The 18749-nt window shown below is 33.1% G+C and overlaps 2 protein-coding genes across 2 annotated transcripts in view; one reads left to right on the forward strand and one right to left on the reverse strand.

Moving 5' to 3' along the window:
• The window catches only part of LOC105261503 (protein stum), a 96168-nt gene that overhangs the window by 59363 nt on the left and 18056 nt on the right, over nucleotides 1–18749 (forward strand). The window lies entirely within an intron of this gene.
• Nucleotides 15783–17052, reverse strand: LOC109611785 (uncharacterized). Its single transcript, XM_020035049.2, has 2 exons — nucleotides 16027–17052; nucleotides 15783–15974 (listed from the first exon to the last, which is right to left on the reverse strand). Exons 1-2 carry the CDS (start codon nucleotides 16948–16950, stop codon nucleotides 15819–15821), a joined length of 1080 nt encoding a protein of 359 aa, XP_019890608.1. The 5' UTR covers nucleotides 16951–17052; the 3' UTR covers nucleotides 15783–15818.

Genomic DNA, 18749 nt, shown 5'->3' on the forward strand with positions numbered 1-18749 from the left:
ACGTTTATTGGTTCTTTGAAAAAATATTTTTTTTAAATCCACGTTTATTGGTTCTTTGAAAAAATATTTTTTAAAAATCCACGTTTACTGAGTCCTAAAAAATATTTTTAATAAATCAACTTTCCTTGAATCCTTAAAAAAATATTTTTGAATAAAAATGCACATCTATTAGATGGATGAAGAAATGTATTTTTAAAAATCCACTTTAATTGAATCCGTTAAAGAATATTTTTTTTTAAAAAAATCCAGCTTTATTGAATCCTTGAAAAAAATAATTTTAATAAAATCCGCTTTTATTGAGTCCTGCAAAAAAGTTTCAACTCGTTTATTCAGTTGTCTTATTCATTAGACCAGTCGTCGTATGAGTTATGCCAATACGTATACGCATGTTTTGTGGGTTATATCAAATTAACATAATCCAATTGTATTAGAGTGATTATATACGACACCGTTTGAGCCAATATACAAAATAATGAACTCCAATTGATGGCAATGCCGGCGATTTGAATGGTGCTTCCATGCAAACGTTGACTCCAAACAAGCATTTCAATCTGAAAGCAATGGACTTCTTAGAAAATACAAAATTCTTTAAAAAATTCCAATCTGTTACCTACATCACGTTCATAATTTCCATTCGTAGTTGACCATGTCTCTGTCGTATATTCATAGAGTATGAAGTGGATTTCACCAATTGTCCGCTCAACCCGATGACAAATCGTGTAATACGAATACAGGTGGACAAGTAGTAAAATATAAAACTTACTACCAAAAAGATAGGCATAGCTGGGACTATGCAGCTGCGGCAACATTAGCTGCATCAGGGCAATGTAACCCACCATGGAGTTGGAGAGCAGCAGGCATAGGAGTACCCACAACAGAATTGTACCATAAATGGCATTCAGTTCATCTTTTAGGACCAGTAATTCCCTGTAGACCCCAAACATTTGAGGATTGAAGGATTTCTGCCGGAGTTGTTGGTTAATGAGGGCAAAGGATTCCGCTAACCACGTCAGCAGCCCGCCGTGATGTAGCATATAGAAATGTTGAATGACAATCATGCCATACAGAGGATACACAATTATTTTTTGATAGCCACCTTGCGAGTAGGAGTTGTTATACATGTTCTTGTATGCCTCCACGGCATGGACCACTACCAGACAACTATTGAAGTATAACCATCGACGTTGTGAACTCCTGTTAGGTGATAGATAATTTTCAAAATTATCAAAATAATCGCCTTGCAGACGAAACATTGCCTCCAGCCATTCCTGCAAATTCCTATCACGTCCCCTCATCGTCCACACATAGACATGGTAAAGCAACGTCCTTGTCAACATCACCGCATAGTTGGCATACAGAGCCACAGGATTTGTTTCGTACAACTTGTCACGGGTCAGAGTTAGACCACAGCCAATGGTCAATAAAAACAGCAGCAGCGCCAGGGTAAACCACACCAACAACCGTAACACGTATGGGATTTTCCTAATTCGACGTTTTTCCAAATTTATCCAGAGCATGGTTACACAATTCCCAATGCTAATCAAAAGTAGTAGATAGAAAAATAAATGATTCCATCTAGGCAGCATTTGATGGCAAATGAACGAATCGCTTGGGAGTTCTAACTTGAATGGTTGCTAGAGAGAAATATCAAGGCAGAGCATAGTCGGTTGTGGGTGTAAACACACAGGGTTAAGGATCAGTATGTTGTGTCAACATCATTGACAAGAAAGGAAAAACATTAACCTTTCCCAATGCATGGGACAACCTTTTCCACTGCGTATGAGTTATGACGTTGCTCATACGTCAACATGTCAATTGTTGGATTATTGAAGAAATGCTTAGGAATTAGGAATATTTGGTTTTCTTTGAAAAATGATTTCTCAAAAATCTACGTTTGTTGGTTCTATAAAAAATCACTTTTACACGTTTGTTGAGCCCTTGAAAAATTATTCTTAAGAAAATCCACGTTTATTGAATTATTGGAAAAATATTTTTATATATATCGACGATTTTTGAGCCCTTGAAAAGTTATTTTTATATAAATCCGCGTTTTTTGAGCCCTTGAAAAATTATTTTTATATAAATCCACGTTTGTTGAGCCCTTGAAAAATTATTTTTAAGAAAATCCACGTTTGTTGAGCCCTTGAAAGATTATTTTTAAGAAATCCACGTTTGTTGAGCCCTTGAAAAATTATTTTTCAGAAAGTCCACGTTTGTTGAGCACTTTAAACAATAATTTTTAAGAAAATCCAGGTTTGTTGAGCCCTTGAAAAATTATTCTTAAGAAAATCCAGGTTTGTTGAGCCCTTGAAAAATTATTCTTAAGAAAATCCACGTTTGTTGAGCCCTTGAAAAAATATTGTTAAGAAAATCCACGTTTATTGAGCCCTTGAAAAATCATTTTTAAGAAAATCCACGTTTGTTGCACCCCTGAAAAATTATTTTTAAGAAAATCCACGTTTGTTGAGCCCTTGATAAAATATTTTTAAATAATCCCACATTTATTGGTTCTTTAAAAATTTTTTTTTAAAAACTCCATGTTTATTAGTTCCTTAAAAATTATTTTCAAATAAATCCACCCTTATAGAGGTCAAAAAAATATATATATTTTTAAATAAATCACTGTTTATTGAGTCCATGAAAATATTATTTTTAAATACACACACATTTATTGAGTTCTTTAAAAAAATATTTTTACATAAATCTACGTTTATTAATTCTTTGAAAAATAATTTTTATAATAATTTTTAAAAAATCGAAGTGAAAAATATTTTTTTAGAAAATTTACCTTTTTTTATTCTTTGAAAAAGTAATTTTAAAAAAATGTAAATTTTTTAATCTTTTGAAAAAAAAATTAAAAGAATTTACCTTTTTTATTCTTTGAAAAAATAATTTAAAAAATTTACCTTTTTAATTCGTTGAAAAAAATATTTTTTAAAGAATTTACCTTCTTTAATTCTTTAAAAAAATAATTTTTAAAAAATCCACGTTAATTAATTCTTTGAAAAAATATATTTTTTAAAGAATGTATCTTTTTTAATTCTTTAAAAAAATAATTTTTAAAAAGTCCACGGTAATTAATTCTTTGAAAAAATATATTTTTTAAAAAATTTACAATTTTTAATTCTTTAAAAAAATAATTTTTAAAAAATCCACGTTAATTAGTTCTTTGAACAAATATATTTTTTAAAGAATTTACCTTTTTTAATTCTTTAAAAAAATAATTTTTAAAAAATCCACGTTAATTAGTTCTTTGAAAAAATATATTTTTTAAAGAATTTACCTTTTTTAATTCTTTGAAAAAATATATTTTTTAAAGAATTTACCTTTTTTAATTCTTTGAGAAAATAATTTATAAAAAATCCACGTTAATTAATTCTTTGAGAAAATAATTTATAAAAAATCTACGTTAATTAATTCTTTGAAAAAATAATTTATAAAAAATCCAAGTTTATAAATTCTTTAAAAAAATAATTTTTAAAAAATCCAAGTTTATAAATACATTGAAAAAAATATTTTTTAAAAAATCCATGTTTATAAATTCTTTGAAAAAAAAATAATTTTAAAAAAATCCACGTTTATTAATACTTCGAAAAAATAATTGATTAAAAATCCACGTTAATTAATTCTTTGAAAAAATTATTTTTTTTAAATCTCCACGTTTATTAATTTTTTGAAAATATAATTTTTTAAAAAATCCACGTTTATTAATTCTTTGAAAAAATTATTTTTAAAAAATCCACGTATATTAAAATAGATACATTTATATATGAACCCATGGTCGTATGAGTGTTATCAACACGTATACGCACCCCTACCTTCATATATTTGTTTCTTTAATTTTGAGTGCTTTGTTTCAAGATTTTTAAGTTTTTTTTTCCGTAATAATTCAGATTCCAAAAGAAAATATTTCAAAATAATTCATATCAAATTAACATAATCCAATTGTATTAGGGTAATAATGTAAGAAACTGTTTGAGCCAAAATACAAAATAGCGAACTCCAATTAACCTGGATTAGTTGACAGAAATCAACCGTACCATCATGCAAGCTGCGACTGTAGACGAGGAGTTCGATCTGAAATGAAAATTATTTCTTTTAAAAAAGCATTTTCAAGGAAAAAATATACCCACCTCGTTCTGGCTATACCTACAATCCCCATGGACCACATATTCATAGAGTATCATATCAGTTTCTTTGATTGTTGTCTCCATATTTTGACCAAGCATAAAGTAAATATACCAATGGACCAGCAGGAGACCATAGAACCCATGCCAAATAAATAATCAAAACGGGCCCCATTGAAATTCGGCAGCAGCAAATGCAGCAAACCAATATAGCTCACCATGGAGTTGGAGAGCAAAAGGGATAGTAGGACACATAACATTGTTGGACCATGCATTGCATTCAAGTCGCTGTGAAGACAATGCAGTTGGTTGTAGATATGGCCCACGGGAAAACGGGCAGACTTTTGCCTCATCTCCAGATGCAGAATGGAAAAACACTCCCGCAAATAACACACCAGCCCACCATGCTCTAACATATAAAAATGTTGGATGATTATCATGAAGTAGAAAGTAGTTCGGGCATCGTTGGAGATAACCTCGAAGTATGTCTCTGTGGCATAGTGTAGACAGGCTATAACACTGCTGAGATACAACCATTTACGATGTGAAATACATCTCCCGCTGACCTCATTCTCGGGTAGTTTATCAAAATAGTTCGTTTGCATTTCCAATGCCCGTCTCAACCATTTTTCCAATTTCCTATTGCGCCCATAAAAACTCGCGGCAAATATTGCATACATAAAAACTCTTATTAGGATCGTAACAATATTGGCACTTTGAGCCACTGGATTTGTGAGGTGAGTGTGCGACACTTCCAAACCGTTCCACAGAGAGAATGGCACTAAGAATAAACAGGCATAGACTGGTGCATAGAAAATGACTCGCAAACGACGTCCTAAAGGTTTTACAATGCGCCGCTTCAAGTCTACACGAATGTCCAGAGTGCAGCTTATGATGCAACAAATTACAATGATGTTGAACCACAAATGTTGCAACATGTTCGGCAGGTGATAGATGACTGAATATACTCTTCTCCTTGTTTTCTGTTAATTTTTTTTTTTGTGTATTCGATAAGATACCTTAACTAATTGGTTAATGAATAATTAATCTAAAATCGACAAAGTTGGAAGAAGGGTGCCGCATATAAGTGCTGAAAACTCTAATATGACCGAGGGGTTGCGGTTAAAAAAGAAATATGCTAAAAATTCTGGTTATGTTTTCTAATAGTCCTTGAAAAAATAAAAATTGGTCAGGTAAAAATTGGTCGGATGACCTTTGGAAAAATTGTGGTTCAAAATCAACGTTTTCTGGGTTAGTTGGTCCATGGCAAAATATGGTGGTATATGAACCCACCTGCGTATTAGTGTTGTCAACACGTATACGCACCCATACCATCACTCATACGAACTGGGGGCGGGGTTACAAGTTGCCGTAGAAAAAGAAATTTGTTAAAAATACTGGTTTTGTTTTCAGATGGTCCTTGAACAAATAAAAAATCGATGATTTGTTAATCAGGAGTTTAAAAATTCACGTTTTCTGGGCTAGGTGTTCCATGGAAAAATGTTGAATAATCTAGGGATTTTCCCAGGTCCTTTAAAAATATATTTGAAAATTACGCTTTTATTTTTATTCAAAGCACTTTAGAAAATGAGTAAAACAGAAAGGAATGATTTAAAATAAGTAAATTTATTTATGAACCCACCTGCGTATAAGTGCTGTCAACACGTATACGCATCCATGCCATCACTCATACGCCCAGTGGGGTACCAGTTGCCGTTGAAAAACAAACTGGTTAAATATTCTGGCTTTGTTTTCAGGTGGTCGTTGAAAAAATAAAAATCGACGATGTTTTGGTCAGATGGTCATTGAAAAAATTTTGGTTAAAAATCCACTTTTTGTTGGACGGATATTTCTCTCAAAAATATTCCACAAAATTCCACGTTTTATTGATCGGATGTTCCTTGAAAAAATATTCTCTATTGTGTCAAAAATTTTCAAGGACTCACTAAAGGGGGATTTTTTTTAAAAAAAAGTTGATATACTTAAACACATTTTTTCATGGACTTTGTAAAAGTGGATTAATATAAAAGTATTTTCTTAAGGACTCAATAAAGTTGGATTTATTTAAAAATATTTTTCTCATAGCCTCAATAAATGTGGATTTTTTTAAAAAATTATTTTTTTCAAAAACCAATAAAAGTGGATTTATTGAAAAATATTTTTTCAAGGACTCAATAAACATGGAGTTATTTAAAAATATTTTTTTAAGGCCTCGGTAAATGTAGAGTTATTTAAAAATACTTTTTAAAGAAGGCAATAAATAGGGATTTATTTAAAAATATTTTTCTCAAAGACTCAATAAATGTGGATTTTTCAAAAAATATTTTTTCAAGGACTTAACAAACTTCGATTTATTTAAAAATATTTTTTCAAAGACTCAACAAAGTTTGATTATTTAAAAATATTTTTTCAAGGCCTCAATATATGTGGACTTATTTAAATTTATTTTTTTCAATGACTAAATAAACGTGAATTTGTTTAGAAATATTTTTCAAGGACTCATAAAACCTAGATTTATTTAAATTTTTTTTTCAGGGATTCAAAAAACATTTATTTATTTAAAAATAATTTTTCGAGGACTCAATAACTTAAAAATATTTTTTTCCAGGACTCAATAGACTTGGATTTATTTAAAAATATTTTATCAAGGACTCAATAAATAGGGATTTATTTAAAAATATTTTTTTAAGGCCTCGGTAAATGTAGATTTATTTAAAAATATTTTTTAAAGAAGTCAATAAATGGGGATTTATTTAAAAATGTTTTTTTCAAGGATTCAATAAACGTCGATTTATTTAAAAATATTTTTAAAGGACTAAATAAATGTGGTTTTATTTAAAAATATTTTTCTCAAAGACTCAATAAATGTGGATTATTCTAAAAATATTTTTCAAGGACTTAACAAACTTAGATTTATTTAAAAATATTTTTTCAAGGCCTCAATATGTGGACTTATTTAAATATATTTTTTTCAAGGACTCAATAAACGTGAATTTATTTAGAAATATTATTTCAAGGACTCACACAACTTAGATTTATTTAAAAATATTTTTTCAGGGATTCAAAAAACATTTATTTATTTAAAAATAATTTTTCGAGGACTCAATAACTTAAAGTATTTTTTTTTTCAAGGACACAATAGACTTGGATTTATTTAAAAATATTTTATCAAGGACTCAATAATTTATTTTTATTTAAAATATTTTTCAAGGACTCAATAAATGGGGATTTATTTTAAAATATTTTTTCCAGAGACTTAATAAATGTGGATTTAATTAAAAATATTTTTTCAAGGATTGAGTAAATGCGGATTTATTTTATTTTTTAGGATTCAAAAAACTTGGAATTTTTTTTCAATATATTTGTTTCAAGAACTCAATAAACATGGATTTATTGTAAAATATTTTGTAAATATTTATTGATTTGTTAATCCTAAAAAATATTCTATTAAAAATTAAATTGCTCTGCTCGATTTTAAGGTACTTCGCCTTGCCTTGGCCTTTCTGCCAACTCCCCCTCATGAAGCCATGTTGCCTCCTTAAAGAAAAAACAAAAATTGACAATAGTTTCCTGAAAAACAAAGAAATATATCTAGGGCCCTGGAGTGCGTATGAGTGTTGTCAACATGTATACGCACCCCAGCCCGACATATTTGTTTCATCGTTTCTAGAGCTTTCTTACCATTATTTTTGAATTTTTTTTTTGAATACTTTAGAATAAATTTCCATTCCGATTCATATCAAATTAACATAATCCAATTGTATGAGAGTGATAATATACGAAACCGTTTGAGCCAAAATACAAAACAGTGAACTCCAGTTAACCTTGATTAGGTGACAAAAACTAACCGAAGATTCGTGCAAGCTGCGACTGTAAATAAGGAGTTCGATCTGAAATAAAATCTACTATTTTAAGAAGGCATTTAGAACACAGAAGGATACGCACCTCTATGTGACTATTCCCAGCATACCCATAGACCACATATTCATAGAGTATAATATCAATATCCTTGATGGTCGTCTCCATATGTTGGCAGAGCATAAAATATATATACCAATGGATCAGTAGCAGACCATAGAAGATATTGCCAAATAGATATTCATAACGATCCCCACTGAAATCCGGCAGCATTAATTTCACCAGACCAATATAACCCACCACGGAGTTGGACAACAAAATCGATAGCAGGACACATAGCATTGTGGGACCATGCATTGCATTTAAGTCCCTGTGAAGACAATGCAGTTGGTTGTAGATACTACTCAGAGGAAAAACGGTATTCTTTTTCCTCAATTCCTGATAAAGGAGCGCAAAACACTCCCTTAAATAACATACCAAGGCACCATGCACCAACATATAAAAATGTTGAATCGTAACCATATAGAACAAGCCCAAACGGGAAAAGTTCGCATTTAACACTCCACATGAATCCGTAATGTAGTGTAGACAGGCTACAGCACTATTGAAATATAACCATTTGCGATGTGAAATCGATTTTTCCCTGGCCTCATCTCCAGACTGTTTATCAAAATAGTTGGTTTGCATTTCCGCTGCCCTCTCCAGCCATTTTTCCAATTTTCTATTGCGTATATATATACTCAGACCGAAGAGTAAAAACATAACAATTCGTACGAGGATCGTTGCAATATTGGCACTTTTAGCCACCGGATTTTCTAGATGCGAGAGAGACATCCGCAAACCTTCCCAAAGAGACAAGGGTGCAAATAACAAATTGCAATAGATTGGGATATAGATAATGGCTCTTAACCAAGGCCTTAAAGGCTTTACCAGACGCCGCTTCAAATCCAAACGAAAGTCCAGAGTACTGGTTATAATGCAACAAATTACAATGATGTTAAACCACAAATGCTGCAACATCTTTGGCGGTTGCATGAGGACTAAATATACTCTTCGTATTTCGTGCATTTAATGTCGTTAATTCTTTAAATGGCCAATGAATAATTAATCGGAAATCCATAGGCAGAATATAGAGTTTTGGGGTGATGGTGCGTATGAGTAATGACAACACACATACGGCAAAGGGGGTAACTGTTGCCGTTGCACTTTTATTTTATATTGATGGACATTAATTGGATGAATAAAGTCATCCCAAAAAAAAAAATATTTTTGAAAACTAGGATGTGTTGATCCTTTGAAATATTTTTTTTTCCTTGATTTTTTTCAAAAATTCAAATTCACTTTTAGTAAATCCACATTGATTTACAGTTTAAAAAATCTTTTTTAAAATCCATGCTGGGTTGATCCCTGCAAAAAATGTTTTTTGTGGATTACGTTCAATCTTTTTTTAATTTTTCTTTAAAAAATATTTTTTGAAAAAATAAAACAGTTTTGTGGGCCCTTCAAAAATATTTTAAAAAATATGGTGCGTATGAGTAATGACAACACACATACTGCAAAGGGGTTAACTTTTGCCGTTGCACTTTTATTTTATATTGATGGACATTAATTGGATGAATAAAGTCATCCCAAAAAAATATTTTTGAAAACAAGGATGGGTTGATCCTTTGAAATATTTTTCTTTTTCATTTTTGGTCCTTGATTTTTTTCAAAAATTCAAATTCATTTTTAGTAAATCCACATTGACTTACTGTTTAAAAAAATCCTTTTTAAAATCCATGCTGGGTTATCTCTGAAAAAATGTTTTTTTGTGGATTACGTTCAATTTTTTTTTTTATTTATTTTTTTTTTTTGAAAAATCAATTTTGTTTTGGTCCTGGAAATAATATGTTTAAATAAATTCATATTGTGAGAGGATCTTCAATTTTTAAGGATAAGGATTAGGATAGCTATCAAGGATCATCTGACCAATAAAAAGTGGATTTTTAAAGAAATGTATAAAATATCAATTTTTTAAAGAATATTTTTTCAAGGAACCTCGGAACAATAAAACGTGATTTTTTAAGAATATTTTTCAAAGATCTTCAGGACAAAAATATATGAATTTTCAATGATTTTATTTTCAAAGAAAATCGGACTTTTGAAAAATATTACTCAAGGACCTTCAGAACAATAAAAAGTGGATTTCTAAAGAATATTTTTTCAAGGACTTTCACACCAATAAATCGTGGATGTTCAAAGAATATTTTTCCAAGGACATTTAGTCCAAGCAATCGCGGATTCTTAAATATTCAAGGAAACATACCAAGGAAACATGGATTTTTAAAGAATATTTTTTCAAAGACCTTCAAACCAATGAAACGTGGCTTTTTAAATAATACTTTTTTCAAGATCCAAGGAAACCTGGATTTTTCTAAGAAATTTTTTAAGGACCCTTAAACAAATAAAACGTTGATTTTAAATGATGAGTTTTTTTTCAAAGAAACGTGCATTTATGAAAAATATTTTTTAAGGACCTTCAGACCAATAAAACCTGGATTTTTAAAGAATACTTTTTCAAGGAGCCTCGAAGCAACAAAATATGGATTTTTAAAGAATACTTTTTCAAGGAGCCTCGAAACATTAAAATATGGATTTTTAAAGAATACTTTTTCAAGGACCCTCAGCACAATAAAACATGGATTTCTAAAAAATATATTTTTATTTTTTCAAAGAAACGTGGATTTTTGAAAAATATTTCTCAAGGATCTTCAGACCAATAAAAAGAGGATTTTTAAAGAATATTTTTCCAAGAAACTTCAGACCAAGAAATCGCAGATTCTTAAGTATTTTTTCAAGGACCTTCAGATCAAGAAAACGTGGATGTTTAAAGAATATTTTTTTCAGAGACCTTTTCAAGGACCAAGGAAACCTGGATTTTTAGTGAAACTTTTTTAAGGACTCTTAAAAAAATAAAACGTCGATTTTTAAGGATGAGTTTTTTTTTAAAGAAACGTGGATTTATGAAAAATATTTTTCCCTCAGACCAATAAAACGTGGATTTTTAAAGAATACTTTTTCAAGGACCCTCAGCACAATAAAACATGGATTTCTAAAGAATATATTTTTATTTTTTTTTTTTCAAAGCAACGTGGATTTTTGAAAAATATTTCTCAATGACCTTCAGACCAATAAAAAGTGGATTTTTGAAAAATATTTCTAAAGGACCTGTAGACCAATAAAAAGTGGATTTTTAAAGAATATTTTTTTCAAAGACTTTCAGACCAAGAAATCTCGGATTCTTAAATATTTTTTCAAGGACCTTCAGACGAAGAAAACATGGATTTTTAAACAATATTTTTTTTCAAAGACCTTCAGACCAATGAACGGTGGATTTTTAAACACAATTTTTTTTCAAGGACCTTCAAACCAAGGAAACCTGGATGTTTCTAAGAAATTAAGGACCCTTAAACAAATAAAACGTGAATTTATGAAAAAATATTTTTTAAGGATCTTCAGGCCAATAAAATTTGGATTTTTAAAAAATATATCTTTTAAGGACCCTTAGAACAATAAAACGTTAATTTTTCATGATTTTTTTTTTCAAATAATCGTGGATTTTCGAAAACCTTAAGACCAATAAAACGTGGATCGTCGTAAGAGTTTTTCTATAGAAAAATCCTAGACTCCTGCGGTCGTCGTGAGAATTTTTCTATAGAAAAATCCAATACTCCTGCGGTCGTCGTGAGAATTTTTCTATAGAAAAATCCAATACTCCTGCGGTCGTCGTGAGAATTTTTCTATAGAAAAATCCAATACTCCTGCGGTCGTCGTGAGAATTTTGCTATAGAAAAAAAAATGGGGTCGTCGTGATGTCGGCCCATCGTTTCTTTTACCTGCCACTCAACGGGTGAAAATTTTTGAATAATTGAATAAAATAAAAAAAATAGTAAATAGGCAGCTAAGTTTTGCAGGACAGAACTTTTAATACCCTTCACCATTTGTAAGGAACTTGAAATTTTTCAAAAAAAAAAAAAAAAAAAAAATCCGAAAACGACCACTTAAATGAAAACCATTATATGGGAACCAAGACATGGACCTGTTTACAAATTTTTTTGTCATAGGCTGTAGTACCCATTACGAACTTCAAAAACGAAATTTGAAATAATTCTGGTAAATAATGTCACTAAAATCCTGAAACTACCGAATATCGGGAGGTGCCGTTATATGGGGGCTATGCGAAGACGTGGACCTGCATACGAACATTTTTGCCATAGGTTGTAGTATCCATTAAGATCTTCCAATACGATGTTTGAAATAATTCTGGTAAATAATGTCACTAAAATCCTTAAAATACCGAATATCGGGAGGTACCGTTATATGGGGGCTATACGAAGACGTAGACCTGCATCCGAAAATTTTTGCCATAGGTTGTAGTGCCCATAAAGATCTTCCAATACGAAATTTGAAAGGACTCTGGTGAATAATGTTGCTGAAATCATGAAAGTACCGAATATCGGGAGGTACCGTTATATGGGGCCTATACGAAAACGTAGGCCGACATGGCCAATTAACGAGGTTAACCTGCCTAACGGTAAACTATGCATATATGCAAAATTTTAGCTTTCTATCTCAATTCGTTTGAAAGACAGCGTGATTACAAGAGATAGACGGACAGATGCTGCCTAGGGTGCGTATGAGTGTTGACAACATGTATACGCACCTCAAGCTCCTCTAAATAAATGTGGTTTAGTCTTTATTTAAATGCGTAATTCATATCAAATTCACAAAATCCAATTGAATCAGGGTTATAATATAGGACAGCGTTTGGGCTGAAATGCAGAACAAAGAACTCCAATTAATGTCAATAATGCCGCAGAAATTCACCGCGGGCTGGTGTAGGCAACGCGAAAAGATAAGTAATTCGAACTGGAAGAAAAATTCAAAGAAATTTGCTGTTTGAATGGCATTGAACTAAAATTTCGCTTCATACTTCCTTTTCGTTTGTATTATCCTCGCTCGCCGATATACAGCCATATAGAATCAGATCAATTTCCTTGATCGTGGTCTCCACCTCTTGACATAGCATGAAATAGATGTACCAATGGACCAAAAGAAAACAATAGAAAACACTGCCAAACAAGTAACGATAACTGTCTCCATCCATGTCGGGTATCAGCAGCATGACCAGGCCAATGTAACCCACCATGGAATTGGAGAGCAGGAGGCATAGGATTAGCCAAAGCATACTAAAGCCATGGATTCGATTCAGTTCTTCATGCATGCTGCGCAATTGACTATAGACCCGGCACATTTGTGGATCAAGCTGTTGTTCGGCCAATCGAAAATTCAAAATGGAAAAGCATTCACGCAAATAACCCAGCAGGCCGCTATGGATCAGCATAAAGGTGTGTTGGGTCGATAGCAAAAGAAAGAAGGGATATACGGCAAATTCGGGCATGTCACTGCTGTTCATGTACATTTTTACGCTTTCTATGCCATAATGGAGGAACGTAATGAGACTACTCAGATACAGCCATTTACGATGGGGAAATATCCTTGGAACATCCCGGTCCTCGGCCGTCCTGCGGCAAACAATCGAAATAGTCAATTTGAATTTTCAAAATTTTTTCCAACCATTCTTTTAAGTTGCTATTTCTTCGATGCATTGTCAGGCCCACCGACAGCAGCAAACCCAGACGCAGCACTGCGTTTGTATTATTGGCAGCGATGGCAACAGAATTTCTTAGATACAAATGCGACTTGCCGACAGTTTCAGGAATGATCCACGGCACCACTACGATGGCGTATAACACCCCTATATAGACATAGATTTTGATGTAGAGACAGGGGTTTCGTAGGCGTCGTTTTTTCAAATCCAAACCAAAATTAATGCCACTGCTAAAGATGCAAAAGGCGACAACCGTCTGGAGCCAAAAACGTTGCAACATCTAGGCGAATTCCACAAAAACTGGGCTAGGAATTTTGGCCAACATTAGAAAACAAAAAATTGTTTCAGCAAATATTCATCATCCAATGTCGAAGTTGAAGTTCAGATGTTTATCTGAATAGTTTTGTTGTCTCTTAGCCAAAGGGGTAATTAAATGGATTAATTAATTAATTACTAAACCTGTTAAAAATGGTTGGTCCATTATAATCGCAAAAATCCACAAAAATGATAGCTGACGTGTCACGGTGGGTATACGTGCTGTCACTAATCATACGCCATGCATCATATCTACAAAAAATATGGCGCAATTTGAAAGGGGGAAGGCCTTACATTTTTAGATCTCTCGTAGCATTCCTTCAGCAATATTTGATAATTTTTTGTGATCTCAGAGAAAGGAAAGCCCTATTTGAAAACCCAACTTAATTAAGTCAAATGCAGCGACAATTTCCGTATTTATGATCCTTCAAATGGCATTACGCAAAACACTGCTGAAATTTCTGAAAAATTCGGTAACACTAAAGTTGTTTGGATTTCCTTAGACATTTAAGCAATAATGGCCATAATACTTGACGTCGTGTACGAGAAGAAGGTACTGCTTCAAATTCCAACATATCAAAGGTAGATCCATGAGCTAATTCAAAAATAATAACCCCTAAATGGACAATACGGAAAAAATTTGAAAATTGCTTTTTTTAGTAACATCATAATATTATATATTTTTCCAAGCATTTTATTAGCCAAACCTATAAAATATTATAGGTCTTGAGAGGGAGAGAGGCCCCGCTTTCAAAACCCAACTCATTTTAGCCTTATCTAGCAGCTATTCAAATGTAATGATCCCTTTAACGGGGAAACGAAAAAAAATCAATTTCTTTAAAAAATTCTGTGCCATCGTTATTTTTTAATTTTCCTAGCTGTTTTATTGGGCACATGAACACAATGTTTTAAAATCAAAGGGAATAGGCGCTGCCTTCAAACTCAGTTTATTTCAGGCAGATCCATTCACCACTGCATAAGTTACGATCTCATTAAGAGCGTTGCTAAAAATTCTTTAAATTTTCAAAATTTGGGTAACACAATTATTTTTTTAATTTTCCCCCAATTTTTCAAACACAATATTTATATTATTTCCTGGTAATAAAGAGGAGTTGTAATGCTTTCAAACTCAATTTACTTCGGGCAGATCCATTCACCACTGCAAAAGTTATGATCTCATTAAGAGCGTTGCTAAAAATTCTTTAAATTTTCAAAATTTGGGTAACACAATTATTTTTTTAATTTTCCCCCAATTTTTCAAACACAATATTTATATTATTTCCTGGTAATAAAGAGGAGTAGTAATGCTTTCAAACCCAATTTGTTTTAACAAGATCCATCTACTATTGCCAAAGATATGGCCCCCTAAATATGGTTGCTCAAAAAGTATAGAAACTCTGGAACGTTTGCGTATGAGTAACGCCAGTAGTTATACGCCCAAGTAACAGGTATATTTGTATATCTACATTGTCATACTGAAATTCTGTCTTCAGCCAAGGCGAAATCTTTCTAATCAATGCTGCATGTAACTATAATATACAAAAATATCCTCTATTCTTTTATGAAACATCTTTGGATCTCTGGCCTGGATTTGGTTAGAAATATCTATAGATTTTTGTTAAGGGTCCTTGCTCAGATTTTTTCCATTTGAAACCCAATTGTAACTTAATAAAATTAATTATCTCTGACTGAAAAATATCCTCAGAAGAGGCAACGAACTTTGAATTTGGCCGGGAGCCACTCAACGTATGAGTAACGTCAGTTGTCATACGCCCCAGTGGCCAAATTTATTTATTCTTTGAAAATTATTCTACAATCGGAGATTTTTGTTCCGAAGACAACATTCCGAGAAGGTTTTTGCATGTGACTCATATCAAATTTACATAATCCAATTGTATAAGGGTAATAATGTACGAAACCGTTTGAGCCAGAATACAAAAAAGCGAGTTCCAATTGACCCGGATTAGTTGACAAAAACAAACCGAAGATTCGTTTAGACTGCGATTGAAAACAAGCAGTTCTATCTGAAATTAAAATGGTAATTAAAAACCGCAGTACAGTGGACAAACCTCAAACCTCTTTTTTAGTGTCCTCATGGTCCTCATATTCATAGAGTGTCATATCGATTTGCTTGATGGTCGTTTCCATACGTTGGCACAGCATGAAGTAAATATACCAATGGATCAGCAATAGACCATACAAGGCATTGCCAAATAAATAATCAAAATGGGCTCCATTAAAGTTCGGCATCAGCAGTTGCAGTAGACCAATATAGCCCACCATGGAGTTGGAGAGCAATAGTGATAGCAGGACACACAACATTATTGGGCCATGCATTTCGTTTAGGTCCCTGTGAAGGCCGTGCAATAGGCTGTAGACTCTGCTTGCCGGGAAACGACAGATCTCCATTCTCAATTCGTGATACACGACGGAAAAGCATTCCCGTAAAAAACACACCAGGGCTCCATGCGTTAACATGAAAAAATGTTGTATGGTTACCATAAAGTAGAGAAGGCTTCTAGCTTCGTTGGAATCTAATTCGGAACATGTTTCCATGGCATAGTGCAGGCAGGTTATGAGACTGGTGAGATATAACCACTTGCGATGCGAAATGCTGCGACCAGTTGTCTCACGCTCAGGCAGTCCATCAAAGTAGGCCTTTTGCATTGCCAATGCCCGACGCAGCCATTTTTCTAATTTCCGATTACGTTTGTAGATACCCCGGACAAATGTGAAGAACAGGGCAATTCTCACGAGAATCGTAACGATGTTGGCACTTCGAACGACGGGGTTGGTTAGATGTGAATCTGATATTTCCAAGCTGTTCCAAAGAGACCATGGTACGATGCAAACGCCGAAATAAGCGGGGCCATATACAATTACTTTCAACCAGAGACGTAAAGGTTTTACCATGCGTTGCTTCAGGTCCAAACGCAAGTCCAGAGTACCGGCAATACAACAACAAATGACAATGGCCTTGAACCATAAATGTTGTAACATCTTCGCCAGGTGGCAATGGTCTGAAAGTTGTTTGGCTTCTTTTTGGTGTCTACGATATAACAATTTCGTTAATTAGTTAATGAATTAATTAATAATTAAAAAGAAAAGCTATAGGCAGTGTTATGAGCCTGTGGTGCGTATGAGTGTTGGCAACACTCATACCTGAATTCTACCAATTTTTTTTAATACTTTGCCTCTTTTTATAACCAATTGCCATTTTTTATAACCAATTGCCTAAACAAATAAAAATATACAGGGTAAGATAAAAAATCTGCATCAAAGTCAAACGCCATTATTTTTTCATTTTTTTTTTTTTTTTTTTTTTTTTTTTTTGAATAGAAGCAGAATATGTCGTATTTGATGATATTTCATCAAATTTTGGGATAAGTTTAGATTTGTTCGAATTGGTCACCTTTGGCACAAATTATGGCCTTCAAACGGCCAATGAAACCGTCACACGCTGCCCGAATGTTGCTCTGCGGTATTTTGGCCCAATTCCCGGCGAAGCACTTGCTTGAGGGGATCGACACTTTGATATTTTTCAGTGCCAACCTTGCTTTCCAAAATACGCCAGACACAATAGTCCAACGGATTGGTATCCGGAGATTTTGGTGGCCATTGTGCGCTGGAAATAAAGCGAAGAAGCTCACATTTAGAACCATTCTTGGGTGGCGCGTGCTGAGTGCGACGGTGCTAAACCCTGTTGGAATGTCCAAGGTCTGCGGCCAAAAATGTTTGCGAGCCCAATCCTTAATACACCCTCCAGAATATTTTCGCGATAATATTCAGCATTTATTCTGATGCCACGGTCGATTAATGCGAGCGGAGAGCAACCATAGGCTGCTATGGCGGCAACCACACCATCACCATGGCCGGCGCTTGAGTTCTGGTGGCCAACCGAAGGTACACATTTACAGCTGACCTCTGACCATTTTGTTTGTCTGTCTCTCTGACCGTCTTTCACGTCTTTCATCTTTCGAACGAATTGAGATAGAAGGCTAAAATTTTGCACAAATGCTTATTTTTCCAGTAAGCAGGTTATGTTCGTAAATGGGTCATGTAGGTTCACGTTTTCATATAGCCTCCATATAACGGTACCTCCCGATATTCGGTATTTTGATGGTTTTAGCGTCATTATTCAACGGAATTTTTTCATATTTAGTATTTGTAGTTCGTAATGGATACTACAGCCTATCTCAGAAAATTGTCTGAGCAGGTCCACGTCTTCGAATAGCCCCCTTATAACGGTACCTCCCTATATTCGGTATTTTGATGATTTTAGCGACATTATTTCCCGGAATTGTTTCAAATTACGTATTTGAAGTTCGTAATGGGAACAGTGACTGAAAATTGTCTATGCAGGTCCAGGTCTTTGTATAGGCCCCATATATCAGTACCTCCCTATATTCGGTATTTTGATGATTTTAGCGACATTATTCATCGGAATTGTTTCAATTTCGGTATTTGAAGTTCGAAATGAATACTACAGCCTAAGACAGAAAATTGTCTGTGCAGATCCATGTCTTCGTATAGCACCCATATAACGGTACCTCCCTATATTCGGTATTATAATGGTTTTGGCGACATTATTCAACGGAATTGTTTCATATTTGGTATTTGAAGTTCTAAATGGATGCTACAGCCTAAGACACAAATTTGTCTGTGCAGGTCTACGTCTTCGTATAGCCCCAATATATCGGTGCCTCCCGATATTCGGTATTTTGTTGATTTTAGCGTCATTTTTCAGCGGAATTTTTTCTCAAATTACGTATTTAAAGTTCGTAATAGATACTACAGCC

Source organism: Musca domestica, unplaced genomic scaffold (genome assembly GCF_030504385.1).
Source record: "Musca domestica strain aabys unplaced genomic scaffold, Musca_domestica.polishedcontigs.V.1.1 37, whole genome shotgun sequence".
In the NCBI taxonomy this organism is placed as follows: Eukaryota; Metazoa; Arthropoda; class Insecta; order Diptera; family Muscidae; genus Musca; species Musca domestica.

Bases quoted from the DNA above. Each gene is read 5' to 3' on its own strand.
- LOC109611785 (XM_020035049.2), bottom strand. From the start codon at position 16,950: ATGTTACAACATTTATGGTTCAAGGCCATTGTCATTTGTTGTTGTATT. The intron at 15,975-16,026 runs GTTTGAGGTTTG...TTTTAATTTCAG, and splicing joins ATGAGGACACTAAAAAAGAG to ATAGAACTGCTTGTTTTCAA.